Source organism: Rhineura floridana, chromosome 1 (genome assembly GCF_030035675.1).
Source record: "Rhineura floridana isolate rRhiFlo1 chromosome 1, rRhiFlo1.hap2, whole genome shotgun sequence".
NCBI lineage: Eukaryota > Metazoa > Chordata > Lepidosauria > Squamata > Rhineuridae > Rhineura > Rhineura floridana.
The window spans coordinates 180143766-180171189 of NC_084480.1; the positions used below are offsets into that span (position 1 = coordinate 180143766).

Here is a 27424-nt window from a genome sequence, read left to right on the forward strand (position 1 = left end):
TATAGCGAACCCCAGATTACAAGCCCCAGGAACCTGTCACCAAAGGTGTGGTTCCAGACTATATCTAAATGTTGGAGACTGGACAAAGGTAGGATTCAGACCGACTCATAATCTTTCAGTAAGCATACTTACAGAGTGAGAAAAAAGGGGATCTATCCTCCTACAGCACAAGGGTGTAAGAACAGAATAATGGGCTCAACTTACAGGAAGCCAGATTTCGACTGAACATCAGGAAAAACTTCCTAATTGTTAGAGAGGTACAACAATGGAACCAATTACCTAGGGAGGTGGTGGGCTCTCCAACACTGGAGGCATTCAAGAGGAAGCTGGACAGCCACCTGTCAGGTATCCTTTACTTTGGATTCCTGCCTTGAGCAGGGGTTTGGACTCGATGGCCTTCCAACTACTATTCTATGATTCGATGAAACTGTAGTGACAAGGAATAAAGTTCTGGGCCTTATTAATACATTAAAATTAATAAATCACATAGTCCACTGGTATTTTAAAGAACTCATGCGAAACTGTTGATCTTCCAATAAAATACGTAACTTGTTCCTAAGATTGGCCTCAAAGGACAAAAAAGAGTCCAATGAAACACATTTTTTAAAAAGAGGGTACAGAACACTGCAGGTCAGTTAGCTTAATGTATGTGCCACTCATCAAATTTTCAAAATCAAATTTTCAAGCATACAGAAGAACAAATTTTGCTGAGGAAGAATCAGCATGACTTCCGCAAAAGTAAGTTCTGTGTATTGGAGCTTTTGAGAGTGGGTTGTAGTCAACAAAATCCTACTCAAATAAATAAAAATCTTTATTTACAGTCGATAGACCCATAGGAGAGGGTGATACAAAAGAAAGATAGTACATAATGATGAGCATATAATATAACTTTAGGAAGGCTGTTGTTAACAGAATTTGAAGATTAGTGCTGGGAGAGGCCCTTACGTTTCTGTTGGATTGCATAAATATATTTAGCAACTTGCATGGTGTTTTGTTTATCAGTACCAGATAGTAGGTATGCAACTGATGCTTCTGGAGACTTATGGGAAATTTTTAGCAGTAGATCTTTGAGATATTTGGATATTTGGGGACAAGCAAAAAGACTATGGGAGAGAGTTTCTATATCTATACCACAAGGGCATATGCGTTGTTCATATGAGATCCCCTTGAACCTCCCTTCGAGAATCGCTGAGTATAGAACATTGAATCTTGCTTATGAAAACGCTTGTCAAAATTTGGGGATTGTGAGGTGATCTAAGTATATACTTAATTCTTCAGGGGGGAGATTCAAATTCAGATATAGTGGAGAACATCTTTTAGACGCTTGGGTAAATATCTGATAATCGATGTCCTTGATTCTTGATTCTTGGAAATTTATTCCAAGATATTTGTAATGTGAGACTTGTTCTATAGAATGATTATTTACAATCCAAAGTGGAGTACTTATTCGCTTGGAGAAAACCATAATTTTTGTTTTGTCAAAGTTGATTTTTAGATGATTCACTGCACAGTACGACATAAAAGCCTTTAAAGTGCATTTTAAACCTACTTTTGACAATGAAAGGAGCACGGCGTCGTCAGCATAAAGTAAGAGGGGACATCGCACATCTGCTAGCTTAGGGGAATGAAAATCGCGGGAAAGGCAGCTTTCGTTCAGATCATTTAGGAACAGGTTAGAAAGGAACGGCGCGAGTATGCAACCTTGTCTGACCCCTTTGTCAGTGGGAATAGAATTTGATAGCCCTCCCTCTTTTCCACAACGGATACGCAAGGAAGTTTGTTGGTGAAGCTGGAAAATCAGAAACAAAAGTCTTTTATCAATTGAAGAGTTGGATAATTTTGCCCAAAGAATATCGCGGGGGATTGAATCAAATGCCGCCTTTAAGTCTATAAAGGCAACAAATAGTCCATTTCCCTTTTGTTTACTATATTTTTCAGCTAGGTGTTGTAGAATCAAGCAGTGGTCCAGGCTCGAAGAGCCTTTTCTGAATCCTACTTGTTCCTTGCCAAGTATATTTTGTTCATTCATCCATTGCTGGAGCTTTTCTTTCAGATATGACGCATAGAGCTTGGCTATTACTGGTAGGAGGCTTACTGGTCGATAGTTAGATGGATCCTCTCTATCGCCTTTTTTAAAAATAGGGATAACAATAGCCTCCTGCCATGAAGATGGGAAAATGCCTGAGTCATTGAGGCTGGTGAAGAATTTTGCTAGTAAAGGGGCCCACCAATCTGGAAAATTTGTTAAGAGTTCAGGGAGAATGTTGTCAGACCCAGGGGCTTTGCCAGATTTTAATCCAGCGATTAAGGTCTTGATTTCAATTGGGTCAACTGGTGGCCAGGATGTGAGTGACTGCATATCTAGGGAAAAGGAAATGTTAGGTACTCTGGGGGGGGGCGTTTTTAAATAAGGTCGAGAAATAGCTTTCCCATGTATACGAGGAGATATTACAGAATACTGGACGGGAGGGTCTGAAAGCTTTCGTAATTATAGACCAAAACTTTTTGGAATTTTTTGTCCTTGATGCTCTAATTAGATTATTCCATTCCTCTCTCTTTGCATTTTTTTTTTAATTTTTAACGTTTTATATTTTCGTTTAATTTAGTAATAAATTGAAGGGAGTTGGTTTAATTTTTGGTGGTGGTAATAAAGGTAGATTTGCGCTAATTTACGTTTAAGCGACAGACAATCTTTGTCAAACCATTTAGGGCCACTGTTTCTAGACACTTCAGGTCCTACATACGCTGATCTCATTTTTTTGTCTATTTGGTCTATAAGGGATACGTATAGGTTAAGCTGTTCTTCAGAGGACTCTGAGTTCATTAAGTGAGCCCTGATATCCATAGCTTTTGAGGACGATAGAAAGGATTCTATCATTACGGCAAGCGAGTCCGTCCATGGGTATCGCTTGTATTGAGAATTATAATAGCTTATCGATGGCTTAAATTCAGCTGTTAGGCGAAAACTCTCGTAGACTAGACATGAGAAATTTAGAGGGAGGTGATCGCTATTTAGTTTTGTGCCAATGGAAAAATTTTCTATAGAGGGAAGAAAGGATGCTGAGGTCAACACGTAATCGATTACGCTGCTGCCTATTTGGGATAAAAATGTATATTCGGCACAGGTGTCTAGCTTTTCAAGGCCGTTTAGAATAGTCAGGTGATGAGAGATAGCAAAGCGAATTAAACATATTCCTCCACGGTTGATTATAGTATCTTTCGATTGTCTATCAAGGGAAAAAGCTGATTGATCGCATACCTCACCGTGCCACAATTTAGAGGCAAACAAGGTGTGGTGGTTTGGGCCTATCCTCGCGTTGAAGTCTCCCATTAATAACAAATGAGCTTGGGGGTGGGCCGTCTCAAGATCTAACAAATAATGATCTAATTTTTCCCAGTATTGTTCTGTATTGGCGTACGTTCGCGAGGGAGGGATATATATATTTACAAGCAATATAGAAGTCTTCCCAACCGATATTAAGGCTGCCATCGCTAGGGTATCCAGATTTTGGAGTTGAAGCAGTTTTACAGCCAAAGACGTAGAAATAAAGATCACCATGCCCCCTTTTGCTCTGCCTTTTGTTACAGGTTGGGCTGGTGAATATAAGGTGAAAAAGCCATTTAAATATGGCTTGTGAGTTATCCAGGTTTCTTGAAGACAGATGATGTCGTGTCTGGAGAGATAACTCTTCCAATCTTGGTCGTTTGATTTGGCGTTCCAGCCTGCGATGTTCCACGAAAGGACAGTTAGGGGTTAATGAGTCGTTGCAGGTATAGGATTGGCATTGAGTGGGAAAAAATTCACATTTTGGGGGGGTTTGTGGAGATGTCAATTTAGCTGTGTTATTTGGTTTAATGAGTCTGTGTCGTCGATAAAGATTGCTCCATTTTTGTTACGTGAGTGGAGTCTAGAGTTGGAAGTAGATGTTTCGATTATTGGGTTGGTTTTTTCAGTCTGACGCTTAGATGCTTTGCGTCGAATATCTTTTGGTTTTGTCGTGTCTTCCACGATGCACGAGGGAAAATTTACATTTGAGAGTATTTCGCTACCATCAGATGGGATTTGTCTTAATTGGGCTGGCTTTTTATAGGAGGAAGATGTTTCTATTGAGTTTTTGATTTGAGGCGTCATTCTGAGTCGGTGGATGAAACTTAAGAACCTATTAATTAAGGACTCACGCTCCGGTGACGGTAGTGAGGCATACAGCTCCTCAAGTTGGGTTTCTTCGGGTTCCAGCGCTTGTGCAAATATCACTGGAGTATGTAAATGTGCCGCCTTCTCCTGATGGTTAGATGCATTAAATGCAGAATCATTATGAGAGGAGATATTCAGAGGTACACTGGAGTTGGTGTTAAGTGATACCACACTACTAGATGGTAGATAAGAGTACGGTAATTCCAGTGGGCTGGGGGGAGATAAGTCTATGTAATATCTTTGGACAGAGAAACCCATTTTATCCAGCACATATCTTGATTGCAGGAGTTGAGTGACAACAGCACAGGAGTGGCATGTAACGATTACGCGCCATTCATATGGGGTGTAAGGAAGAATTTTCATAGATCTAATGAAGTTCCTGCGTTTAAAGACACCCAAAGCTTTACCTATGACGACGTCCATAAAAGGGATGTTTGGTAAAGAATAGCGGCGCTCATTTGTTATGGCTTTATAAGAAATAGCCACTTTATCAGATTGGAGAACTAGAGATTGCAAAGATAATAAATTGCGTCTTGTGCTGCGTTTAATTAGTTGAGAGTATGAAGATTGAAGTTCAGGGGGGGGGCGTGGAAGAAGGCGCAATCTTTTCGTGATGAGTACTTGATAGTTGCATCGGGAGGTTTGCTTCAGAGTGGTCCAAGTTTGAGTGACAAGGAATTTTCCTGTTCTTCGTAGGCACTTGGTTGGAAGATGCTGGCGCCTTTTGAGAGTCCAGTATTTTAAAAAGTGGTTTATAATTCAGCTTGTTTGAGTTAGCCTTTTTGGGGTTCTTAATATTTTTTGGTTTCTTAGTTTGATTTGATTTTGTTGGATTTTTTATGGTTTCATTCTTCTGGGTTTGTGATCCTATAGAGGTGACAGAAGTAATTTGATTGTCTTTTGGTAAGGAAGTCAATGAGCGAAACGACTGCACTAGTGTGGTAAGTAATTGATTTGTTTCAGAGATAAATGTTTTCACAAGCTTCAATTCATCTAGTAGAGCTGAGTGCTCTGTCTGTGTTGTAATCCGTGCTGGAGAAGGCTGTTCCTTTCTCAATTCACTAGGGGGGGTTATCAGCCCATTAGTCAAACTTAAGGAGTCAATTGTTAGGAAAGAAGATGGAGTCGTTGAATTGTATAGGATTGACGCATTATTAAAACCAGCATCTTGTAGCTCGTCTGCCAAAGATTTACCCATAGATGATTTCATGAAAGAATTATCCGTGTAAAGGTGTTGCAGCGTCCAATCATGTGCTATAATTTGCTCGATGTTTGCTTGTGGCTTTAAGGATAGCTGCGTGAGTTCGGGGGATGAACCTTGTAAAGGCAGGAAGAAGTTTGTAATTTTGGATTGTCATAAACTTGGTGTTATAGTATCCATTGAGTAAGCTTCCAGGGGGTAAAAGAGGCTTCTGCTTAGGCTGTTATAAGAGCATAAAGTGTAGGTTAATGAAATATATAGAGCTTGCCAGAGTTGGAGGAGGCAATTTTGGTGGCTAGGTTCTTGTATGTTGGGGTCTACAAAGTTGCTTCGTTCCGTTCAAGTGGCTGTATGAATCACACTAATTAGAGATTATAAGACTAAGAGGTTAATAGGCTGTCAAAGCTTGAGAGTTTTAAAGTTCTTTGAAGGTTTTTAAGATTTATAATTCCACGGAGTGAGAGGAGCCATAAAACAAGGATTAACTGCAGTAAAATGGGGTCGTTAACGATCAGATGTTCCTTGTAGACTAAGGAAAAGTTTAGCCAAAGTAAGATAAAATCTGCCCAAGTAAAAATTATGTAAAAATAAATTAAAAGAGAAACAAACCGGAGCTGAGAAGATAGCAATTAACCGGAAGAAGGTCAAACCAGAACTCCTACTCAGAGTAGAGCCATTTAAATTAATGAACTTATTAGACATATCTTTTAAATGGACTAGGTCTACTCTGAATAGGATTACCACTGAATACCACCCAGTATCAATTAAGTCTATGGATAGGCGTGATCTAATAGATATTGTATACTTGGACTTTCACAAAGATTTTGATAAAGTCCTTAATCCAAAACTCCTAAGAAAGCTTAGCAGTGATGGGATAAGATAAACTTTTGTGCATTGGTAACTGGTTAAAGAACAGGAAGCAAAGAGTAAGAATAAATGGATAGTTATCCCAATGGAAGGATGTAAGAAGATGTTTCTGTAGTAGGACTGGCACTTTTTAACTTGCTCTTAATTCGATCTTTAACTTGATCTGGAGTTAGGTGTGAGCAATGAGATGGCAAAATTGGCTGATGACATCAAATCGTTGAGTGTTAAAAAAGGGGGGGATCACAAAGAACTCCAAAGGATCTCTTCAAAGTGTGAACGGGCAATAAAATGACAAATGCAGCTCAATGGGTAGATTCCAACTAAGTTATATTCAGCGCAGACTCGCTGAAATTAATAAAGTTAATCAAGTCCATTGATTTCAATGAATCTACTCTGAGTATGACTTATAGAGCAATCCTAACTACTTGCTGCCACAATAGCTCCGCAGAGTTACAGAATTACCGCCACATCTGCAGCCTGGCCACTTAAGAAGGCAGCAGCAGCAGGAAGGAGGCAGGCAAATCAGACCTGATCCTTGCGCTAGTTTCAGACTGTCACAGTGATTGGGCCCAGATACTCTCTGGGACTTCTGTGAGAAAACAGCTTGGAATCCAGCAGATCCCATGACTCCTCAGACTTGCCTGCCCTGTTTCAGGGCTTCCTGCTGGGTTCTGCTGATGAGAATAGGCAGAAGGGGAAGATATGACTAAGTGGAAGGAAGCCTCTGCTCAGTCCAAACCCCACACAACCCAGTGAAAGAGGGGTTTGGGCTGTAAGTCTTAGCTGGATACAACCCAATGTAAGTGTAAAGTGATGCATATTTGGGCAAAAAGTTCTTCACTGTAATAGGGTCTGAGCTGGCCAGGCGGTGACTGACCAGGAAAGAGACCTTGGGGTCATAGCGGATAGCTCAATGAAGACGTCAACTCAGTGTGTGGCAGCTGTGAAAAAGGCAAATTCCATGTTGGGGATCCTTAGTAAAGAGGCTGAAAATAAACCTGCCAAAATCATAATGCCTTTATACAAACCTGTGCTGCAACCACACTTAGAATACCGTGTAGAGTTCTGGTTCCTACATCACAAAAAGGTATTGTAGAGCTAGAAAAGCTGCAGAAAAGGGCAATCAAACTGATCGGGAGGGGGCAGGTTTAACAACTCTCTTAAGAGGAAAGGGTACAATGTTTGAAGCTACAGGCATACCCCGCTTTAACGTATGCAATGGGACCGGAGAGTATCCTTTAAGCGAAAATAACCTTTAAGTGAAGCAATTGTCTTCACTTGTACTGCATGCAATCACCACTAGATGGCAGCAGCGTCATGCCAATAAAGTATACGTTATTGCGAAGCGCGCGAACGTTAAGCGGGGTATGGAGAGGAATGGAGCATGTACGTTATAGCGAGGAGTTAAGCGGGCCAACGTTAAGCGGGGTATGCCTGTATTTAGTTTAGGGGAAAAGGCAGATAAAAGGGGACATGATATTTAAGGTGTATAAAATTAGGAATGATATGGAGAAAGTGGATGGAGATAATTTTTTCTTCCTCTCATAAAACTAGAACCTGGGGTTATACAATAAAGCTGAATGCTGGGGGATTCAGGAGAGGAAGGACTTTTTCACAGAGCATATAGTTAAACTATGGTCCGCTGCCACAAGAGGTGGTTGTGAAGGAAAGGCTTGGTCTCCTGTCCCTCTATTTAGCCCAACCCAGACCAGCACATAACTCCCACCAAGTCTCCAAAGCCACAAGTTAAAGATTAGAATGTCTGGCAGGGAGGTGGAGAAATCCCAGTGAAACCAGAGGGTGTCTATCACCTTCCCCCAGGTCCCCCAAAGTGTGAAAGGGCTACCTGAGTAATGTGAGGTGGGACCTGATTGGCTGTCTGGTGTCAGCTGTCATTCAAAGACAAGGTGAGCTGGAAATCCTAAAAAAAGGGGGACTGAAAACAGAGTTCTTTTGTCCATCACACCAGGGTCCATTACATTCCATCATGGTGGGCAACTGACGATCAAGCTGCGCTACTCATGAGGAGACCTACCCTAGCAAGGGTAGATAGATTTCAGCTGAAGAGCTCCTTTTATGTTCAATATTCTGTTTTACCCACTTGCCCTCTTCCTTTCAAATACATGTTCTAAAATTTGACAGTTGGGTCTGTGTGTACTGTTGCAGGATATTCAACAGCCCCCCATGGGCCTCAGTCACTTGATTCATGCTACAGAAGTTTAGGATTGGGGTTGACAAAGAAAAGCAGACTGCTCTGATCTATGAGAGAAATGTAAAGTTGGGTGCTGGCTCTGTGCCCCTTGTAAACTGGGGTGGATTTTGGTGGAGGTAAGCAAGTTACTTTCCCCTTGGAGAGGGCCCAGAGAACGGGAGCCTACCTTCCAGTCCCTATTTCATTATTTGACCTGACAGCTCCAAACTCCCCGCCTGTCTGGGACCTGCAGGCACAAAGAAGAGGGGGGGACAGCAGTTAGTGGATAGCTGGGACCAACTGGCCTACTCTGCAGGGCAGGCGGATAGCGGTTGGGCAAGAAAGGGTATAAGCAGGCTCTCTTGGCTTCTCCCTTCCATCACAGTGGTAACAGCCACCCAGCTAGATGACTTTAAAAGAGGATCATAGGGGATAAGGCTATAAATGGTTACAAGTCATGTCTGTTATATTCTGCCTGCAAAGAAGAGTGTCAGGATGCCTCCAAATACTAATTACTGAGAAACCACAGCAGAAGAGGGTTATTGTTCTCATGTCAGCTTGTGGGCTTCCCACAATCATTTGGTTTGCTCCTGCAGGAAACAGGATGCTGGGCTAGTTAGACTTTTGGTCTGATCCACCTCCAGGGCTCTTCTCATGCGCTTTATAGGCTCTTCACATTTGCATGATCTATGTTTTCATGTTTATGTCACATAATGTAAACACAGCAGTTTTTAAAAATGAGTTTAGGAATCAGCTTCAGTAGTTTCGAAATTGTAAGCCAGCCATCACCAGCACGATGCCTGTGAGAGCAATGGTGCCTTTGGCACCTGTAAAGCCTCTGAGCAACCCTCCCAATACTCACTGACCAACCCCATCAGTGATCAGGTGATGGGGGTCACCTTTTTGTTCCCTGAAAAGTACATAGAGCTGAAAGAAACACTAGTTCCTCTTTCAGCTCTATGTGCTTTTCAAAGCTCAGATTAATTCTATTGGATCTAACCTTTACCCAGATGTCTTGGAAAAGTAAAGTGCATGCACATGCACTTTCTCTCTTTCTGTCTTATGGGAGGGTGAGGCTGATCCAGGGGAGGGAAGTGACTAGAAGGAGTGGTGCCCATGGTATTCAAAAATCTAACTGTGCCCATGGGCCTAGAGGATAACAACCCCTGTTGTGGCCTGCCGCTGTGATCCATGAACATTTGTGCTAAATATCCCTACGGCCCTGACATGTCATCTTGTAACCAATTTGTAATGGTTTGCTGACATACTGATGCGTATGTCCTATCCTAATGTTTTTCAGACCTTCTAACTTCAGGGGGCACTTTCCATATCAACTTGTTTGCCATGGATGCAGTGCATTGTCAAGAACTCTAGGACCTATTTTATGGCTCACACTCAGTTCATGCAGGACAATGTGGCATAACTGGCAAGGTGGGTTGGTGGTTCAAGTCCACCAAGGATGTCTATCTTTGGAGAAAGGCCAAAACTCAGTGGCAGAGTGCATGCTTTGTGTGCAAAAGGTCTCAGGTTCAATCCCTGACACCACCAGGTAAGGCTGGGAAGGACCTCTGACTAAAAGCCCGGAGAGATGCTGCCAGCAGTAAGTAGACAATACTGAGTTAGATGGATCAGTATATGATTTAATTGTAAGGCAACTTCCTGTGTTTCTTCCTAATGGCCATATCCATCAGATCTCACTATTAATCCATGGGAATAGAGAACATGGCCTAGAACAGACCCAACAAGAATGCACATTACACTGGTAGATAGATAGATAATGATGACCAAGCTGTCTGCACTTGTTATTTTCTCAATGAAGAGCCCTAATAAACTTCCAATGTTCCCTGGAATACAGTTTGAAATCCACTGTCCTATCTCCTTAGTCTTCAGCTGATGAGTTACAACCCACATTTGAATCATAACTTGATCTAAAAGGTGGATCACAAGCTGGGCTTCTGCAACCATATTTTGAGACCTATAAGAGTGGCCCTTCCAGCTGTTCCATGTTCACTTGAATTTGTCATGCAGCAACACAGAAGAGGGCATTCTTGGCAGTGGTGTCCCAATTATGGATTTCCCTCTGTTCTCAGATACACCAACACTGTATGTATCAGCCAGCCGTGATGCTGGTGAGTTTGTCAAAGCACTGAGCTTTTTTGCAAGTTCCTGCTGAGCGGCTACGTTTGTTGTTTTATGAGAGTTTATTGCTTATTGTGACTGTTGTTTTAATACGCATTGTGTATTTGAGTTTTAATGCAACCCACTCTAGGATTGCTTCTGCAACGAAGAGTGGCTAAGACATCATATTTTAAATAAACAAATATTTTGGAGGGCAATGAGGAGATCAAGAGAAAAGGTGAAAGGCAGACCGAAAGAGAGAGTAGGGAAAAACACTAGGTCGGGGAATGAGGGAACACAGGATCCTGCAGATCCACACCTGACTCCATCATGCCCTATTTGAGGGTCCCCTGCCAGTGGCAGAACTTTCTTCCACTGCACCAATGAGACCTCTGGTGGCAAACCTCTTTCTTCCTACCCTGGCAGGAGAAGAAGGTTGCAGTATCTTATGGCTCCTCAGCTGCCCTCCCAGTGAGCATGGAATTGCTCCCTTAGTCTCCAGTGCCTTACTACTGAGAGAAACAGTGGTTAATGTTTATATAAATGGTTTTCTGAGTGCAGATGCGTTCCTTTTTTCTAAACATCTTCCACATGGTAAGCCAGGCACTACGAACCAATGCACTACTAATCCCAGCAACTACTAATCCCATTTTAGTAATTCATTTGCATGTGCTTTGCTTGTGTTTCTCCTTTTACAGACTGCCCAGAAGAGATCGATCCTGCAAACACGGTAACAAAGCGAGTGATCTGTAGGAATTCAGGGCTGCCAAAGGTTGCAACACGTTCCTACAATGAAAGGCTAAACTGTATGGGACAGAGTTTTATGAAATGAAGGGGGACTTGATGCTTATGAAATTATCAGTGGTGAAAACTAGAGAGAGTTGGTTTGCCCATAAGAAGTAACACTTGGGATCACCCAATGAAGGCGATTGGCCATAGGTTTTGAACTGACAAAGGAAAATACTTCTTCACTCAACACATAATTAATGCATAGGATTTGCTACAAGATGAGGTGATGGCTACTAATATAAAGGGCTTCAAAAGGGGACCAGGCAGATCTGTGAAGGATAGGTCTGTAATAACTGAAAGGAACCTCCATGTTCAGCTCTGAATGCCAAATGTTGAGAACAGATAATGGCAGAGGACTCCTGCCTTCAAGCCCTGCTTGTGGGCATCCCGGAGGCATCTGAGTGACCATTGCTGGGAACAGGATGCTGGACTAGATGGACCCTCCATCTGGGCTAACAGGGGCCCTTCTTATCTTCATGTGTGCCTTTATCAGCATTGCCTGATTAAACTGCCAGAAGCTATTCTTATTCAAAACACTGGGAATCTTACCAAGTGCGACAGGCTAAATATAATGTCAGTTGTTAAGGGTTTCACAAATTCAGTGATTATATTTTCAACATCTTCTCTGGCAGTTGGAAGCAGGCTTTCTCTCAGTGCAGTGCCCTTCTTAAAACTAACGGTTAAGAAAGCCTAGCTTTGCAAGCAGGTTCAGGATTCTCAAGCGTCTCTTCTAGTCAGAGCTCCTGTACAGTCAGTCTTATGCAAGGTTATACAACGTGGCTCATATTACACAGCAGTGAATTTGACTACTAGACAGCAGTTACTCAGATTACCAAGCAGTCATTGACAACACTGTACTATTAATACTACCTTCCATTTTCCCTTTGCAATTGCCTTCATGTTTTTAATTAGAATAAACCATTATGAAACTGTTAACAGTAATTTACTTCAGCGTTTCCCTTTGCTCTTCACCAACATATGGGTATCATATTTTTTTTTTTTAAAAAAAATCATAGTCATTATTTACTTATTGCATTTGTATACTGCCCCAATAGCTGAAGCTCTCTGGGTGGTTTACAACAATTAAAAACATTAAAAACAAATATACAAATTTAAAATCACATTTTTTAAAAAAGCAATTTAAAAACACATGCTAAAATGCCTGGGAGAAGAGGAAAGTCTTGACCTGGCACCAAAAAGGTAACAGTGTTGGCGCCAGGCGCACCTCGTCAGAAACATCATTCCATAATTTGGGGGCCATCACTGAGAAGGCCTCCCCCTTGTTGCCAGACTCCCAGCTTCCCTCGGAGTAGGCACCCGGAGGAGGGCCTTCGATGCTGAGCATAGTGTACAGGTGGGTTCGTGTCAGGAGAGGCGTTCCATCAGGTATTGTGGTCCTAAGCCGCATAAGGCTCAGAGCTTGGAAGTAACTAGCTACAAGTAACGAATTACTTGTAATTCATTACTTTTTTGAGTAATGAGTGGGTAATTCCTTTACATTTTGACTGTAATAGAACTAGGAGTAATTTTACTACTTTTGTGGAGTAATTGTAACGTTTCCAGAATTACTTTTGGGCATTACTTGGGGGGGGGAGCAGGGGAAGTCTTCTGCTCCTCTGATTTGTAGATGGAAAACATGTGCCTCAAACTGGGCTTCTGTGCAGTGTTGCTCTTTCCACATGCTCTGTGGATGGGTAGGAGGCAACGAGGGAGGAGGCAGAGAGTGAGACGGGGTGGAGTGGAGAAAACAATTATTTTAAAAAAGGATAGTGGTGGTGAAGAATGGAGTGGAGGGGGAAAGGATCCTGAGGTCAAGAACATGGATAAAGGAGGCATCAGCAGAATAGAGATAAAGAACTGTGGAGGTGAAAGATGACAATGTGTGTGTATGTGTGCGTGTGTGTGTGTACACTGTGCTTGCACATGGCACACAAAGTGGCCTCCACCACCCTCTCTGGCTACTGGGCTGCATTTGCAGTATTTTAACTTTTTTGCATCTCAGGGGAAAATGTTTGCTTGAGTGAGTGTCCCTTACTTGGTGGCAGGGCAGGGTCCGGGAGGTGGTTAAGTGAGAGAGATGATGCTGGCTGGCTGAGTGGGGGGGGGTTGCACTTGGTTTGACGTGCCAAGATCTGAGTAAGTGGCCTCAGCCTCTCTCCCCACCACCCTTACCAGTGGAGAGACCACCATTTTATTGTGACATGGTATTTTAACTCTGTTTTGTACACCGCCCAGAGAGCTACTAGCTATGGGTGGTTTAAAAATGAAATGAAATAAATAAATAAATTGCTATCTTATGAATAAAAATAATTATTCTACTACCTCTGTATGTGTTTGTTTATTTTTAATGTTGTTTTAGGCAGCAGCCAAGGCCAGCACTTTGTAGGCATTTTTTTAAAGTAACTGAAATGTAATTATAGTGATTACTTTGGAGGAAAAGTAATCAGTTACTTTCAAAGCAATTGTAATTGTAATGGTAATTACTACTTTTTGGGGCCATGTAACTATAACTGTAATTTATTACTTTTTAAAAGTAATCTTCCAAGCTCTGGTAAGGCTTTATAGGTTAAAACCAGCACCTTGAATCGAGCTTGGAAACATACAGGCAGCCAATGCAAGCGGGCCAGAATCGGTTTTATATGTTCGAAAAGTCTGGTCCCTGTTACCAATCTGGCCGCTGCATTTTGCACAAGCTGCAGCTTCCGAACAGTCTTCAAAGGCAGCCCCACGTAGAGCACATTGCAGTAATCTAACTTGGAGGTTACCAGAGTATGGACAACTGAAGCCAGGTTATCCCTATCCAGATAGGGGTGTAGCTGGGCCACCAACCAAAGTTGGTAGAAGGCACTCCGTGCCACCGAGGCTACCTGAGCCTCAAGTGACAGAGATGGTTCTAGGAGAAACCCCAAACTATGAACCTGCTCCTTCAGGGGGAGTGCAACCCCATCCAGAACAGGTTGGATATCCACCATCTGGTCAGAAGAACCACCCACTAGCAGCATCTCAGTCTTGTCTGGATTGAGCCTCAGTTTATTAGCCCTCATCCAGTCCATTGTCACAGCCAGACACCGGTTCAGTACATTGACAGCCTCACCTGAAGAAGATGAAAAGGAGAAATAGAACTGCGTGTCATCAGCATGCTGATGGCAATGCACTCCAAAGCTTTGGATGACCACACCCAACGGTTTCATGTAGATGTTGAACAGCATGGGGACAGAACTGACCCCTGCGAAACCCCATACTGGAGGGTGCCAAGCAATGTTCCCCAAGCACCACCTTCTGGAGCCGACCCATCAAGTAGGAGCAGAACCACCGCCATGCAGTCCCTCCCACTCCCAACTCAGTCAGTCTTCCCAGAAGGATACCATGGTCGATGGTATCGAAAGCCGCTGAGAGATCAAGGAGAATCAACAGAGTCACACTCCCCCTGTTTCTTTCCCAACAGAGGTCATCATACAGGGCGACCAAGGTTGTTTCTGTGCCAAAACCAGGCCTGAAACTCGACAGAAATGGATCCAGATAATTGGTCTCATTCAAGAGTGTCTGGAGCTGGCCTGCCACCACTCGTTCCAGGACCTTGCCCAGGAATGGAACATTTGTTACTGGCCTATAGTTATTAAGATTTTCTGGGTCCAGGGAGGGTCTCTTCAGGAGTGGTCTCACTACCGCCTTTTTCAGGCAGCCAGTGACCACCCCCTCTTGTAATTATAGAATTCCAGTGAAAATATTACATTGTGAATAATTAGGAGATATGCAGTGCAATCCTATACCTGTTTACTCAGAAGCTCCACTGTACTCAGTGAGGCTAACTTCCTAGTAAGCATTTTTAGGATTGCAGCTTAAGAAAAATCCCTACCTAAAAATGTATCTCTTTGGCAGTTATATCCCAGATCTGTATTTCTTATTTGTACACTGCCCATACGATGAGCAGGGCTTGAAAAACACAATGTATTCAGAAATAAATGTTAAAGTAAGTATTCATTTAAATTTTTAATTTTAAAATGGTGCAGATTTACTTATGTTACTGAGGATGGGAACATTAGAACAGTTTAAGCCGGCTTTATATATTATATGCATGGCCAGGGTTAAGGGTTGGCATGGTAGGGCACTTGCCAAGGGCCCCACACATCAGCAAGGGGCCAATGACAGGAGCCCCCTGGATCTGAACTTCCTCTTCATTATTGCAACCTGCTTGTTCATCTGCCTCCTGCTTTAGCTCAGAGAGGATGAGCAAGGAAATCACAGTGGCGGTGAGAAGGAGTAGCTGCCAGTGCCTACTTGCTCATTGGCTCTGTTTGGCAAGGAAGCAGGCGGTAGCAATGATGAGGCAGAAGAGTAGCAACAGCTGCCAGCAATGGCTGTGATAGGATAGACTCACTGAGGGGGTTGGACTCATCATGGCTGCCTTGTCCAAGGTCCCCCCAAAACGTGAAGCCAGCACTGATTGTATACATCTCATTTCTTATTCACACACGCGAGAGGGGATAGAGTAATACTGAAAGAAAAAACAAGCCTTCAACATACTGTGAACCTATTGGTTAAGCAATGATAAATGAAATGAAGCCACACAAAATGTAAAAAGAATTCTAAAATCTACAGTAAGACAATGCCTGTATTAGGCCAAACAAAATATTACTAAATTATGAGCAAGTTTTTGAGTTCCCCAGAACTTTTCATCAAGCTAGATGTTAAGTTGAACAATGCAAGCGGAGGTCAGGAGAGAGAAAAAGTTGGCTGGTGGTAATAATACCATGGGGCCTGCATTTAGTTGCATTCTTAGGACAGATGTGAGAGGAGGCAGTAAGAGAAAATTAAATTAGGTTCTACTGGGTGCTATTCAACTATCGTATGTCTCTTTACTCCAGCCATTCTAGAAGCAATCCTAAGTGGAACATGAACCCTGCACAGCACCTAATCAAGCCTAATCTATTTGTCCGCTACCTTCTCCCACATTCCATTTTAAGGTTATGACTAAATGTAGACTCCATAGCTTGAACACAGGCTAGTTGCCCCTCAGCCCACCCCAGTTTGTTTAACAGCTAGTCCAATGAAGAGTTCTGCAGAATTCAGAAGCTTACTCACTGTTTTGTGACATTTTGGGTGGCCTAATAAGGATATTGCTTTATTATGAATTACTAAATCAACTTATTTAAAGAATCACAGAATTCTTTGCTGTTTCTAGAAGGCACTGTTGAGTCACATACATAATTAATTAAAAGCCTATTTCTTTAATTGCAAGAATGCAAAAAAAAGACTTAACACTGACAATTGTTCTCATTAGGTTTGAAGTAACATGAATTACTCATATCAGTAACAAAAAGGATCATATGACTAACGAATGGGAAAGTAGTCCCACAATCTCGCCCTAAAACATGAAGCAATATAGTTTAATTAAATGTGCAACCACCTCTTCTCATCCTCTAATCCCCAAATGAACAGATATTTAAAGAAAACCACTGTACAATTATAGGCAAATTTTTGGGACCAGAGGAGGAAGCTGACAAGGGATTATAGTACTGGCATAAATAATTATGACAAATACTACAAACCACTGTTTTTCTCTGAAATGGTATCTTTATAATTGTTGGTTTCCTAATGGTTTTCTGGTAAATCAGGGCAAGATAGCAGATAAAACTGTTTTCCTCCTTTCCTGTCCATAATGAAATGAACCATCCATCATTTTGACATGCAAGATGCCCATTTTGTGTATTCTTCACTGGGCAAAAAATGTTTTCTCACTGAAAGCTGCTTTGAGCTAAGGATACAGAGAATTTGATTGTGTTTTGGTAGACATAAACTTAGGAAGGTTGCTGATACTTTGAGAAGCCAAGCTGGGTTGATCTAAATTGAGGCAATATGCATCATTGTTTAAGAAAGGTATGATGTGTCAATGAAAAACTTGATCGAAACCAATGGTTTAAAATGGCCTTTTTCTTTCTTGTTGGTTCAAATAATGATTCCAGTCACCAAGAAAAAAAGCCAATTTAAATGGCTGATTTAAATCAAATGTCCCATCGGTATTTTATACCTTTCCTAAACAAAGGTGCATACCAATAGGTTAATCTAATTACTAAAATAGGTTATAAGCATTTACACTATCTACGAGAGTATCCTTCATGTATGAGAGTACCCTTCATATGATTTATTGATGTGTTTATTTACTTAGCTATAGATATATAAACTTTATATTTTAGTAATGTTAGAAAATGATACATATGCTGCTTATTTAATAAATAACTATGTGTTATGTATGTCAATCTACAGGGTACCAGGACTGTTAAATAGAAGCAAAGTATACAGCATACTCAGTGGCCTGTTATAAATGTGAAAAGTTGCTGTAAAGATTAAAGTGTTTTAATAAAACAGAATGTGTTATTAATTTCAACAACTTTAACAGCACAATCCTCTACATGAAATCTCACTTGAGTTCAGTGGGACAGTTCAATAAATTAAAGAATACTCAGATCCAGGTACCAGTTGACCTGACTCTGCCTTTGCCCACGAGACCAAGGGCCACTGGAAGATTTCACCCTCCAGGAAGAACATCACAGGAAGAGGTGGAGACCAACTTTGTCCCATCTATCAACCACAGAAGGGGCAGCTGCAGGGAGCTTGCTTCACCCTCTGCCTACCAGAAATAACACTTGGCCCCAACTGTCAGTTACTCGTGGGCTTTCATAATTTGACAACTAAGCAAACTAAAGAGAACAGGTAGTTAAAAATAGGATTACACAAGATCACTATGGTGGACACAGTGGATGATCCCCATAGTAATACACAGGAGGGCATCCCTTGGAATCAAGAGCTGGATCCTAATGTCTGTGACAACTGGCCAATCCCTGGCCACCTTTGGAGGTTAACACTGAAGAAGAACATTTTCAAACTCTGTGCAGGAGCTATTAAAAACCAAGAGCATAATCTAGCAGGATACTGTCAAGCCCAAGCCCCACTGAAATGAATGGGATCTGCACAATATATTCATTTCAATGGAGTTTGCGAAGGAAAACTTTCCATCAAATTGCACTCCAAACACCTAATGATGTTCTAATGATTATGTCCATTCCATCTTGGTCAGTTATGCTGCTGTGTAGAAAACAGGGCTAAAGAAAAATCTACAGGCTGCATTGTAAAGTGTGTTTAATACAGTTTTTTAAAATCGTCCCCTGGAAATTTGGGATGTAAACATTAGTATTAAAGGAGGTACCAAAAATAATTTATGTCAGAACAAATGTGGCATTGATCTGTGATCACAGCTTACATCTTCAGGGGAAGAAGGGACACAAAGCATATAAAGATCTTTATGACATTATTTGGGAGTTGGCTAATGCAGATACATCCATTACAGCAATTAAAAAAATAAATTAAAAATTGGTGTGTAGGTTTGCTTACAAATATCCCTTGCCACAACCACCTCTAAAAACATCGTTACAAGCGGAAAGAATAGAGCAGAGGAATTGCTACTGTCTCCATTTTAAAAACAGTATATTGAATTAATCAATATGTAGCTTTGGTTGCAATCCTATGCCTGCATACTTCACTAAACACATTTGAACAAATGTGCACAGGACTGTCCAGTACACATATATATGTGATTTAAGATAGGGAGACAAATATACATAAGGGGGGAGTCTCCTAAGTAACCCAATTTAGTCAAGATTACATTAAGCCAGAAGGAAATAGGAAAGGTTGGAATGGGAAGGTAGCGTAGATGCAGCTAGGAGGTAAGATTTATCTGGCTTAGGCCACAGTCCACTAGCAACCCACTGATTTCAGTAGACAGATCAAGGGATTTGGAGTTATTATACAAAAGAACAGTCTCAACTCCTTTATTTATCTTACATATTTATACAACTTTAAGTAGAGCTGCAGAGGCTCTCTTTTCAAGCCACAGGCTCCATTTCATAAAAGCTAACCTCCGCATAGCTCCACTATATAGAAAGCACCACGTCAGAGTATTGCTAAAACAGGACCACTCTAGAACATCAAAACTGCTTATTTGGATCAACCCAAAGGCCCATCTAGTCCAGCACTGTGTCTCTAAGAGTAGCCAATCAGGTGCTCACATAATGGAGTTAATAATATTTAATTAATTATCCCCACCTTCTGGTAATATTCTTAGTCACCGATACACCTGGTCTCTATGAACATGTTAGACATTTTTCTTTTTAGCCATCAGACACAGTTGCCACCATGGTATCTTGTGGCAGGGAATTGTGTAAGTTATTGCTCTATGAAGCAACACTTCTGCCAGCCAATGCTTCATTGGATGACTCAAAACTCCAGTTCTGAGAGAGGGAGAATAATTTATCTCAACTCGCACTCTCCAGGTCATTTCAAATTTTATAAATATTTGTTTTGTGTGTCTGCTGCAAAGTCATAGTTTGGAGGCACTCCTTGCCACTTTCTGTGGCCCTAAAAGGTTGCGTACATGATGCTGGATTGCTCACCACTGAATTTTACAGAGCCTATTAGAATTGGAACCACTTCTACTCAGTCCACAGAATACTGTACAACAGTCATCCTCTTCCATTTGCACAACGATTTAGGGACCAGAACAATCTGCTCCGTCTTCACTGACACTTCTTCCTGCCTCCAGGGTCCCCAATGGTCAGCAATCCAACACTCTGTAAACAACCATTTATGCGCCACAGAAAGTAGCCAGGAGGCCTCCACTACTGGAGTTTGACATATGGTTTTCTATATACCCATTTTGGAAGCTTGGGCAGGACTTTTTGGGGGGCCCAGAAGTATTTTTTTATAAGTGCCCTTGAAGCAGCATGTCGCCCAAGAAGGGCATCCCAGGATTCCTCACAATTTTGCAGCAGAGGGTGCTAGGGCACAACTGACCATGATCCAAGAGGTGCTCCCCAGTATTGTCTGAGACATTGCAAGGCATGAATAGCCAACCTGGTGCCCTCCAGATGTTGTCAAACTATAATTCCCATCATTCTTCAGCACTGGCCATCCTGGCTAGGGCTGAAGAAGTCGAACCATATCTGGAGGGCACCATGTTGGCTACTGTGCTGCAAGGCATGCCAGGGTACATCTCTTGGATAGAACAACCTGGCCACTTGGATAAGGCAACACAGGACTAAATTATACAACATGATTTGCAACTGGATATCCTTATAAAAAATAACAACAAAACAAGACATAAGATGCTCCAAATTTGATCGGACCAGCTGTGCTGCTCTGATCAAATTTGGAGTCCCCTCATCAGCTTTAATACTTAACAGGGGAAAGCTGTGAAATCACAAATCGCCCACATCATTAGTGGTTTGGTTCTTAGTCACTTGGATAATGCAATGCAGCAAAATGCATTAGTCCAGGTCCCAGTATGGAGGAGATGGATCTAAACCACGTCTCTAGGGCAATGGTTCCCAAAGGCCACTTGCCTACTGTAGTAATTGTAATGCACTGTGCTAGGTGCTGTATTAAGTTTTCATTGCTTCTTTTATTTCTTATTCTTCCATTGAATTCTATGGAATTCAAACTGTTACACAACAATCACAACATAAGAAATAAAAGAAGCAACAAGAATCCAATTAAAAATGAGTACAGTAGTGCCCCGCTTTACGGCGCTCCGTTTTCCGGCGTTCCGCTGATGCGGCGGCTTTCAATTAGGGGAAATTCCCCGTTTTAAAGCCGATTTTGCACTTTTGCGGCATTCGCACAACGCGACCCATTATAGTCAATGGATTCCGCTTTACGGCGATTTCCTCTTTACGGCAGGGGCCTGGTCCCTAACCCGCCATATATAAGCGGGGCCCTACTGTATGAATATTTAATACAATTGATTGATGTGCCATCTCCTGTAGCCCAATCACTAATCTACAGAGACTCCACAGACTACCTGAACACAGCTTGCAGACCACTGGTGGTCCATGGACCACAGCTTGGGAACCCTTGCTCTGGGGCTTTGCCATTTTCAATGCCAAGGCTCAACCATGAGCTAGAGTGAGCAACAGAAACAGACAAGAGGGCCTCTAAGCATGTGCTGAGTCCTCCCCCCCCCAGGGGCATCACTAGGGGGGTGCGGACCGCACTGGGTGACACCATCAGAGGGGAGTGACTCTCAGCTTTAATTTTAAAAAAATTACGTTTCTAGGTGGTCCGGTTCTCGAGATATACATAAAAACATCAGCCGCCCACTAGTGGCATCACGCGGGGGGTGTGGAGTGCACCAGGTGACACATCAGAGGGGGGTGAGTCTCAGCGTTAATTAAAAAAAAAAGTTTCTAGGTGGTCCGGTTCTCAAGATATACATAAAAACATCAGCCGCCCCCTTTAAATCTTTTTTTAAACTACTGTATAGCACTTCATAGCTTTAACCCTGCCCGTTCAGGATTGCAGCCAATCAGTGAAGTGTTTGTTTGACCTGTGGCAATGTCTAGTAAACCTCATTGCAAGGCCAGAAAATGGTGGTTCCCCCCCCCCGTTTATCTGAAAATCTCATAAATTGGGTAAGTATATACATTTCAGTTTTTTCCCCTCTTGTGTGTAGGAGTCAGATCCTGGGCAGTGTTTTCAAAACCTTCCCAATACTTGCTTTTGTGGGGGTAAAAGCATTGCTAATCCCATATGTCCAGAGTAAATCCCATTGAATTCGATAGGATTTACTTTTGAGTAGACATGGTTATGAATGTGCTGAAAATCAATGGGACTTTGGAGTGAATGTATAAAAGAATTGTGTTTGTGTTCTCTTTCTGTCCCTCCCTCCTCCAGTCCTATTTTAAAGCAAGTAGGCAGGGTTTACTTAGGTATTACAGTTTTTATTCTGTAGGAAACTAATACTGATTTTTTAAAAACTAATACTGATTTTTCTGCAATGACCAACTGGTTTGACAAACTATTATATGGGCTGTATGTATTTATACATCTGCAGTGTGTGTGTGTGTGTGTAGTCTTTCCAACAACCCTGTGAGGTAGGGTTGGAAACCAAGGCAGCTCACAACAAGAAATAAAGCCATTTAAAATCCAATAACCATAAAGCAAGAATAAACAGTTGGAAAACAGCCTAAAGAGGCATGATTCTGAATTTTGGGTTGGGTGAATGAAGTTTATTTATTTATTATTTGATTTATATCCCGCCCTTCCTCCCAGCAGGAGCCCAGGGCGGCAAACAAAAGCACTAAAAGCACTTTAAAACATCATAAAAACAGACTTTAAAATATATTAAAACATCTTTGAAAATATTTTTTATAAGCTTTTAAAAAAAGAAAAGGCTTAAAAATATATTAAAAAGCAATTCCAACACAGACTCAGACTGGGATAAGGTCTCAACTGAAAAGAACAAGTTCCTTATCACTTGAGGCTGTAGTTCTCTGCACACTTCCCAGTTTGAGTAAGCCCCATTGAATACATTGGGACTTGCTTCTGAGTAAACAAACATCGGATTGCACTATAAATATATTTACAGATTGTGTAATTCATAAACATATTTGAGAGTCATGTTTATATAAGTATTTCTTCATACTGTGTCCTAATAAGTATTTGATTTCACACTATGGTTGTAGATGCTTTTTTCCTCTACATTTTAAGTGTGCCCTTCTTCCTGGGGGTGGTCATGGTTCTCCATTGTTTTCATCCTGAGGGGAGGATAGGCTGAGAGATGGTGAGTAGCACATTTAAAGTCTCTTCACCTCCCCCCCTTTTTTATTTGTATTTATTTTATATTTCTCCAATATCTTCCCCTGGCTGTTTTTATGTATTTTAAATATTTTTAGATTAAATAAATAGGAAATCATAATTGTGAACCTCCCTAAAAGCAATTTACCTATCCTTATGTTTTGGCAAAGTGATGGTGTGGAGGCATGCTGGTAGAACAAGAGACCATGTTTGAGGCATGTTATAAGGTGTTTGAGGACTTTGTCACACATTACTTTTTGAGACCTGTAGATTCATGTTGGAAAGAACACGTGCACGTATTGAATGGTGGCTTGGGTGCTGTTTTTTCAGTCTACGCTGCATGCGTAGGGAAGGTGATACATCATCTGGCAGCTAGCTTCATAACGGGAGAATGAAAAACATTTGGATCACCATTCACTTGTTTACTTTTCTCACTATTGAGACCACTTCATATATTACTTTTTCATACACAGAAAGCTAATCTTTGTATAGGAAAAAGTATTTTGTAAAATGTGAAGGACAGTGGCTGCCCAGTCAGTATAACCACTGTACAAGATCTACTCAGCCACTGTAATTACCTTTTTGTTTTGAGTGCCCTTTGTCTGGGTCTTGGTTCAGGTGTGTATCCAACTTTGATGTGCTTATGGAAGGGGTGTGCAAGTAGTGCCCCCCCCAAGTGTGGAGGCTTGGACAAGCATTGTGTTATGGAAAACCAAAGTCTGTGTGAAAGTACATATTTGGGAATGCCATCAGTGTAATCCTAAACACACTTAATAAATAATATCGAACTTGCACTTTACAAAATATATTACGGTCATGTCCATAAGCACCAGGAGGGTAGTCGCCCAGGGGATCTTAGTCCCTCTGCTTTTTGGGGGACAGGGTCCCTATGTCTCCAAGCATCCTACAGTCAGCATGAAAAGGGAGTGTGTTAGTCACTGAGAAGAGTCTTCTAATATGCTTCCTTGCCTTTTCTGCAGATTGGAGCCAATCAGAGCGAAAGGAGGTGACCCAGCCACTGAGAAGACTCTTCTCAGTTGCTAACGCTCTCCACTTTCATGCTGATTGGCTCCTAGAGATGTTTGTTGTTGTGAGAGAATGCATTAACAAAGATCTCATTCTTAATCCAGGAGCAAAAAAGGGTGTATGTGGCTGTAACTATCATGAAGGGACTCTGCACTTCTGAATTTTCTACTAAACAACTGATAAATACCTATGTAACTTTGTGTCTGGAAACTTATTATTAAGAATCACTTTCCATAATTGTGAGGAGGTGTGTCTACACGCAAGCATCCCAGGCCCCTAAATGAGGGGAGAGAGCAGCATAGGGCCATAAGCAGGTGTCTTATTCCAGGGGTTCCCAAACCTTTCTTCTACATAGACCACTTGAAAATTGCTGAGGGTCTGAAAGTATCTGAAAATTTACTATGGGCATATGCAAGATAATTAACTCCCATTAGTAATAAGAGCAAGAATTTGAGCTGTGCGTATGATATTGTAATTTAAAGGTGTAATTTTAATTTCGCTAGTTGTTTATGTCACTACTATTGCCATTACATTCAGTGATATATGGGAATTACCATTTACGAGTAACATTAGTACAAAAAACATTACTAAGGATTCTGTATGGTCTGATATGGGAGGAGGTCCATGGGGGTGACACCATGAGTTACCGCACCAGGTGACACCAACCCTAGTGATGCCACTGCCCCCCCCAAGTTAAGCCTGGCAAAGCCCAGTGAGAGGTCTTGGGTGGAACTCAGCCGGTGACAAGTCTTAACCGTCTACCTGCATCTATGCTACCTTCCTATTTCTTTCTAAATTTTGTTGCTAAGGAGACTCCCCCCTTGTGTATATAATTTAGCAGGAGGAAAGGCTTGTGGGCCTGAGAACATTTCATCCACAGTCAGGCTGAGTTCCACACAAGACCTCTCCCTGGACTATGCCAGTCTTAACTCTGGCTGCTGCTGGGCCTCAAAAGCCCACCCAAGAGCCCCTCAGCTAGGAGATCCTTCCTTACCTGCCCTTTGACAAGGCTAGCAGCAAACTGACGCATGACGGCCTCCACGGTGTATGCGCTGGACCAGCCCCGGGGAGTGAGCAACTCCATGCAGATGGCTCCGCCATCCAGAACATAGCCATTCTCCAGGCGCGGGCTCAGCACCCGCATGAAGGGCGGCGCGAAGGGGAAGTTGTCCGGGAAGGTGAGGTTGAGGAGGATGTACTCGGTGTTGGTCTCCTTCATGTCCTGCCACAGCACCGAGTCCTTGTCTACCTGGTGCAGCTTCACGTTCCAGTCGAAGAGGCTCTCGTCCACGAGCTCCACCGAGATGAAGCGGTCGCTCAAGCGGGCGATGTCCTGCAGCTCCTTCATCAGCCGTCGGGTGCGCACTTGCGTGCAGTGCGCCTGCCGGCTGGCGGGCACCAAAGAGGAGGGGACCAAGGCCGAGCTGGAGCGGCCGCTACCGCCGCTCCCCCCTGACGGTTGTTCCTTGCCAGAGCCCGCCTCCTTGCTGCTGCTGCTGCCGCCGTGCTGCTGCGTTTTCTCCTTCGCGCCGTCGGGGCCCGCGTGTTGCTGCTGTTGCTTCGCTAGCTCCAGCACCTTTTGGGGCTTGTTGCGCGCGGGGCTGTTGCCTCTGCTGCTGCTGCAGCTCTCTTTGCTGGGGCTGCCGCAGCCGCTGGCCGGCGTGCCTTGCAACTGCTGCTGCTGCTTATTCTTCTGGTTGCTTTTGCCTCGCAGCGACGAGCCTTGCTGGATGCTGCCGCGGCGGTGGTGGTGGTGATGGTGCTTGGGATCCTCCGTGTCCCTGTTGTGGATTCGGATAAGCCCGATTTTCCGGAGCAGTGTAGCCATGCTCCAAACGACTCTGGGTGAATGCGGACGGGGTGGGGAGAGGCAGTTAGTCTAACGGGGTGGGGAGGGCGAGAAACGAGCCAGATCCGCTACCTGCCCGAGCTAGGAAAGCCAGCCAGCCACGAAAAGGGCCGATGATGGATGAAGGGGAAAGGCAGTGGGGAGGAGGAAAAGAAAATGCAGCGTGGATGATGATTTTTGCCGGATTCCACCGCCTGCGTTCGCCTCCGCCGCAGCTGCTCAGACGCCTCCTTTCACCAGAGCCGTCGGTGATGCTGTTGCGGCTGGCAGCATTGCAGCATTCGAGCTGCCTCTCCCGGAATCATCAAAGCTCCGCGGCCGTGGCCATTAAATCCCACGTTGAAAAGAAGGCGAAATGCCGCCGCCGCCGCCACCCCCTTCACCTCCGCCCACTCACGCAGACACGCGGCTGGTGCTGCAGAAGGCCACTTGCTTCCACGATAACCTTCAGGTCCCAACGACTAAAACGCACACAGTTGGAGCCGGTCTAGCTTGCTCTTTTAGAGTGATTTCCTTCCCTTCCTTTTCCCCCTTACATTTTTTTTCTTAAAAAAATCTCCCTCCAGTCCTCGGCACAGCCAGGTGAGATGATGGGTCCCGGTATGTCCTGCCCCCCGGCCCCGAACCTTCTATACTTTCTCTCCTAGGGCAAAATTTCCTCCCCAGCAAGCTCTACTCGTTTTTCCTGTCCAGCCTCGTTGCGCCAGCTTTGCTGCCAGCGGGAATTCTCTTTCTCTTCCTTGCTTATCCTTTGTTCCACACGCCGCTTGTCCAGCCGGGAAGCCGGCAGGCGAGGCTATTTTGGACCGACGATATTCGCGTACAAACGAGAGGGGGGGAAGGAAGGAGGAAAAGATGGAGATAAGCCCCCCACACACACACTCCGCTAAGGCGATCTTCTTTTGCAAGTCCTGCCCTTTTGCTCACCTCCTCTACCAGTGTGGAATTTTGGGGAGCCCCAGTCAGCTGCGTCTTCTTCTGCCTTGCAGGATACCCCGCGCTTCTGCAGCTGACCTGGCATTACGGGGGGGGGGAGGGAAGGAGGAGAAAAGCCCGGTTAAAACCCGCCTACTATTCTGTATGCGCAAGAGGAGGCGGACCTAGGCAAGAGCTCACGTGGTGGCAACCTGGGTCCCTACTGGCTGGAGGGGGGAAAAAGGCGAAAAAGGCAGGGATGATGCCGGTCTTGGAGGATGCGGGAACGATGGCTGTTTCTTTTGCAACAATCCTCCTCCGCCCTTAAGCATCACTCATCCCCCCCTTACCATAGTATAAGCCAGGATAATTACAGGTACGTGTGAAGAAGAGACATGTAAATACAACAAGCTACGGGGACGGGGAGGGGGAAAGATCGTAGGATCTGTAGATTTGCATCAAAATGTGGTTTACTTTACCCAAATTAAAAAGCATGTCTTTCAGACCATGATTGATTGCATATTCTGATTTTATAAAATCAGTGTGTGCAGGGGCAAAATACAACATGCATTAAAAGTGTTGGTGTGAGCATAAAATTTCCCTCCAGTCTTCATCTGATGACCGATCGCATGTGCAAAGCCAGTA

General features: G+C 43.1%; 1 protein-coding gene across 1 annotated transcript in view; it reads right to left on the bottom strand.

Moving 5' to 3' along the window:
• The window catches only part of UBE2QL1 (ubiquitin conjugating enzyme E2 Q family like 1), a 53305-nt gene extending 26407 nt beyond the window's left edge, over positions 1–26898 (bottom strand). Inside the window, exon 1 of the mRNA XM_061588413.1 lies at positions 25010–26898. Within this exon, the coding sequence (XP_061444397.1) occupies positions 25010–25843 (834 nt within the window). The 5' untranslated portion in view covers positions 25844–26898. The remainder of the gene's footprint in view (positions 1–25009) is intronic.
• Between the last annotated feature and the right edge of the window lie 526 nt (positions 26899–27424).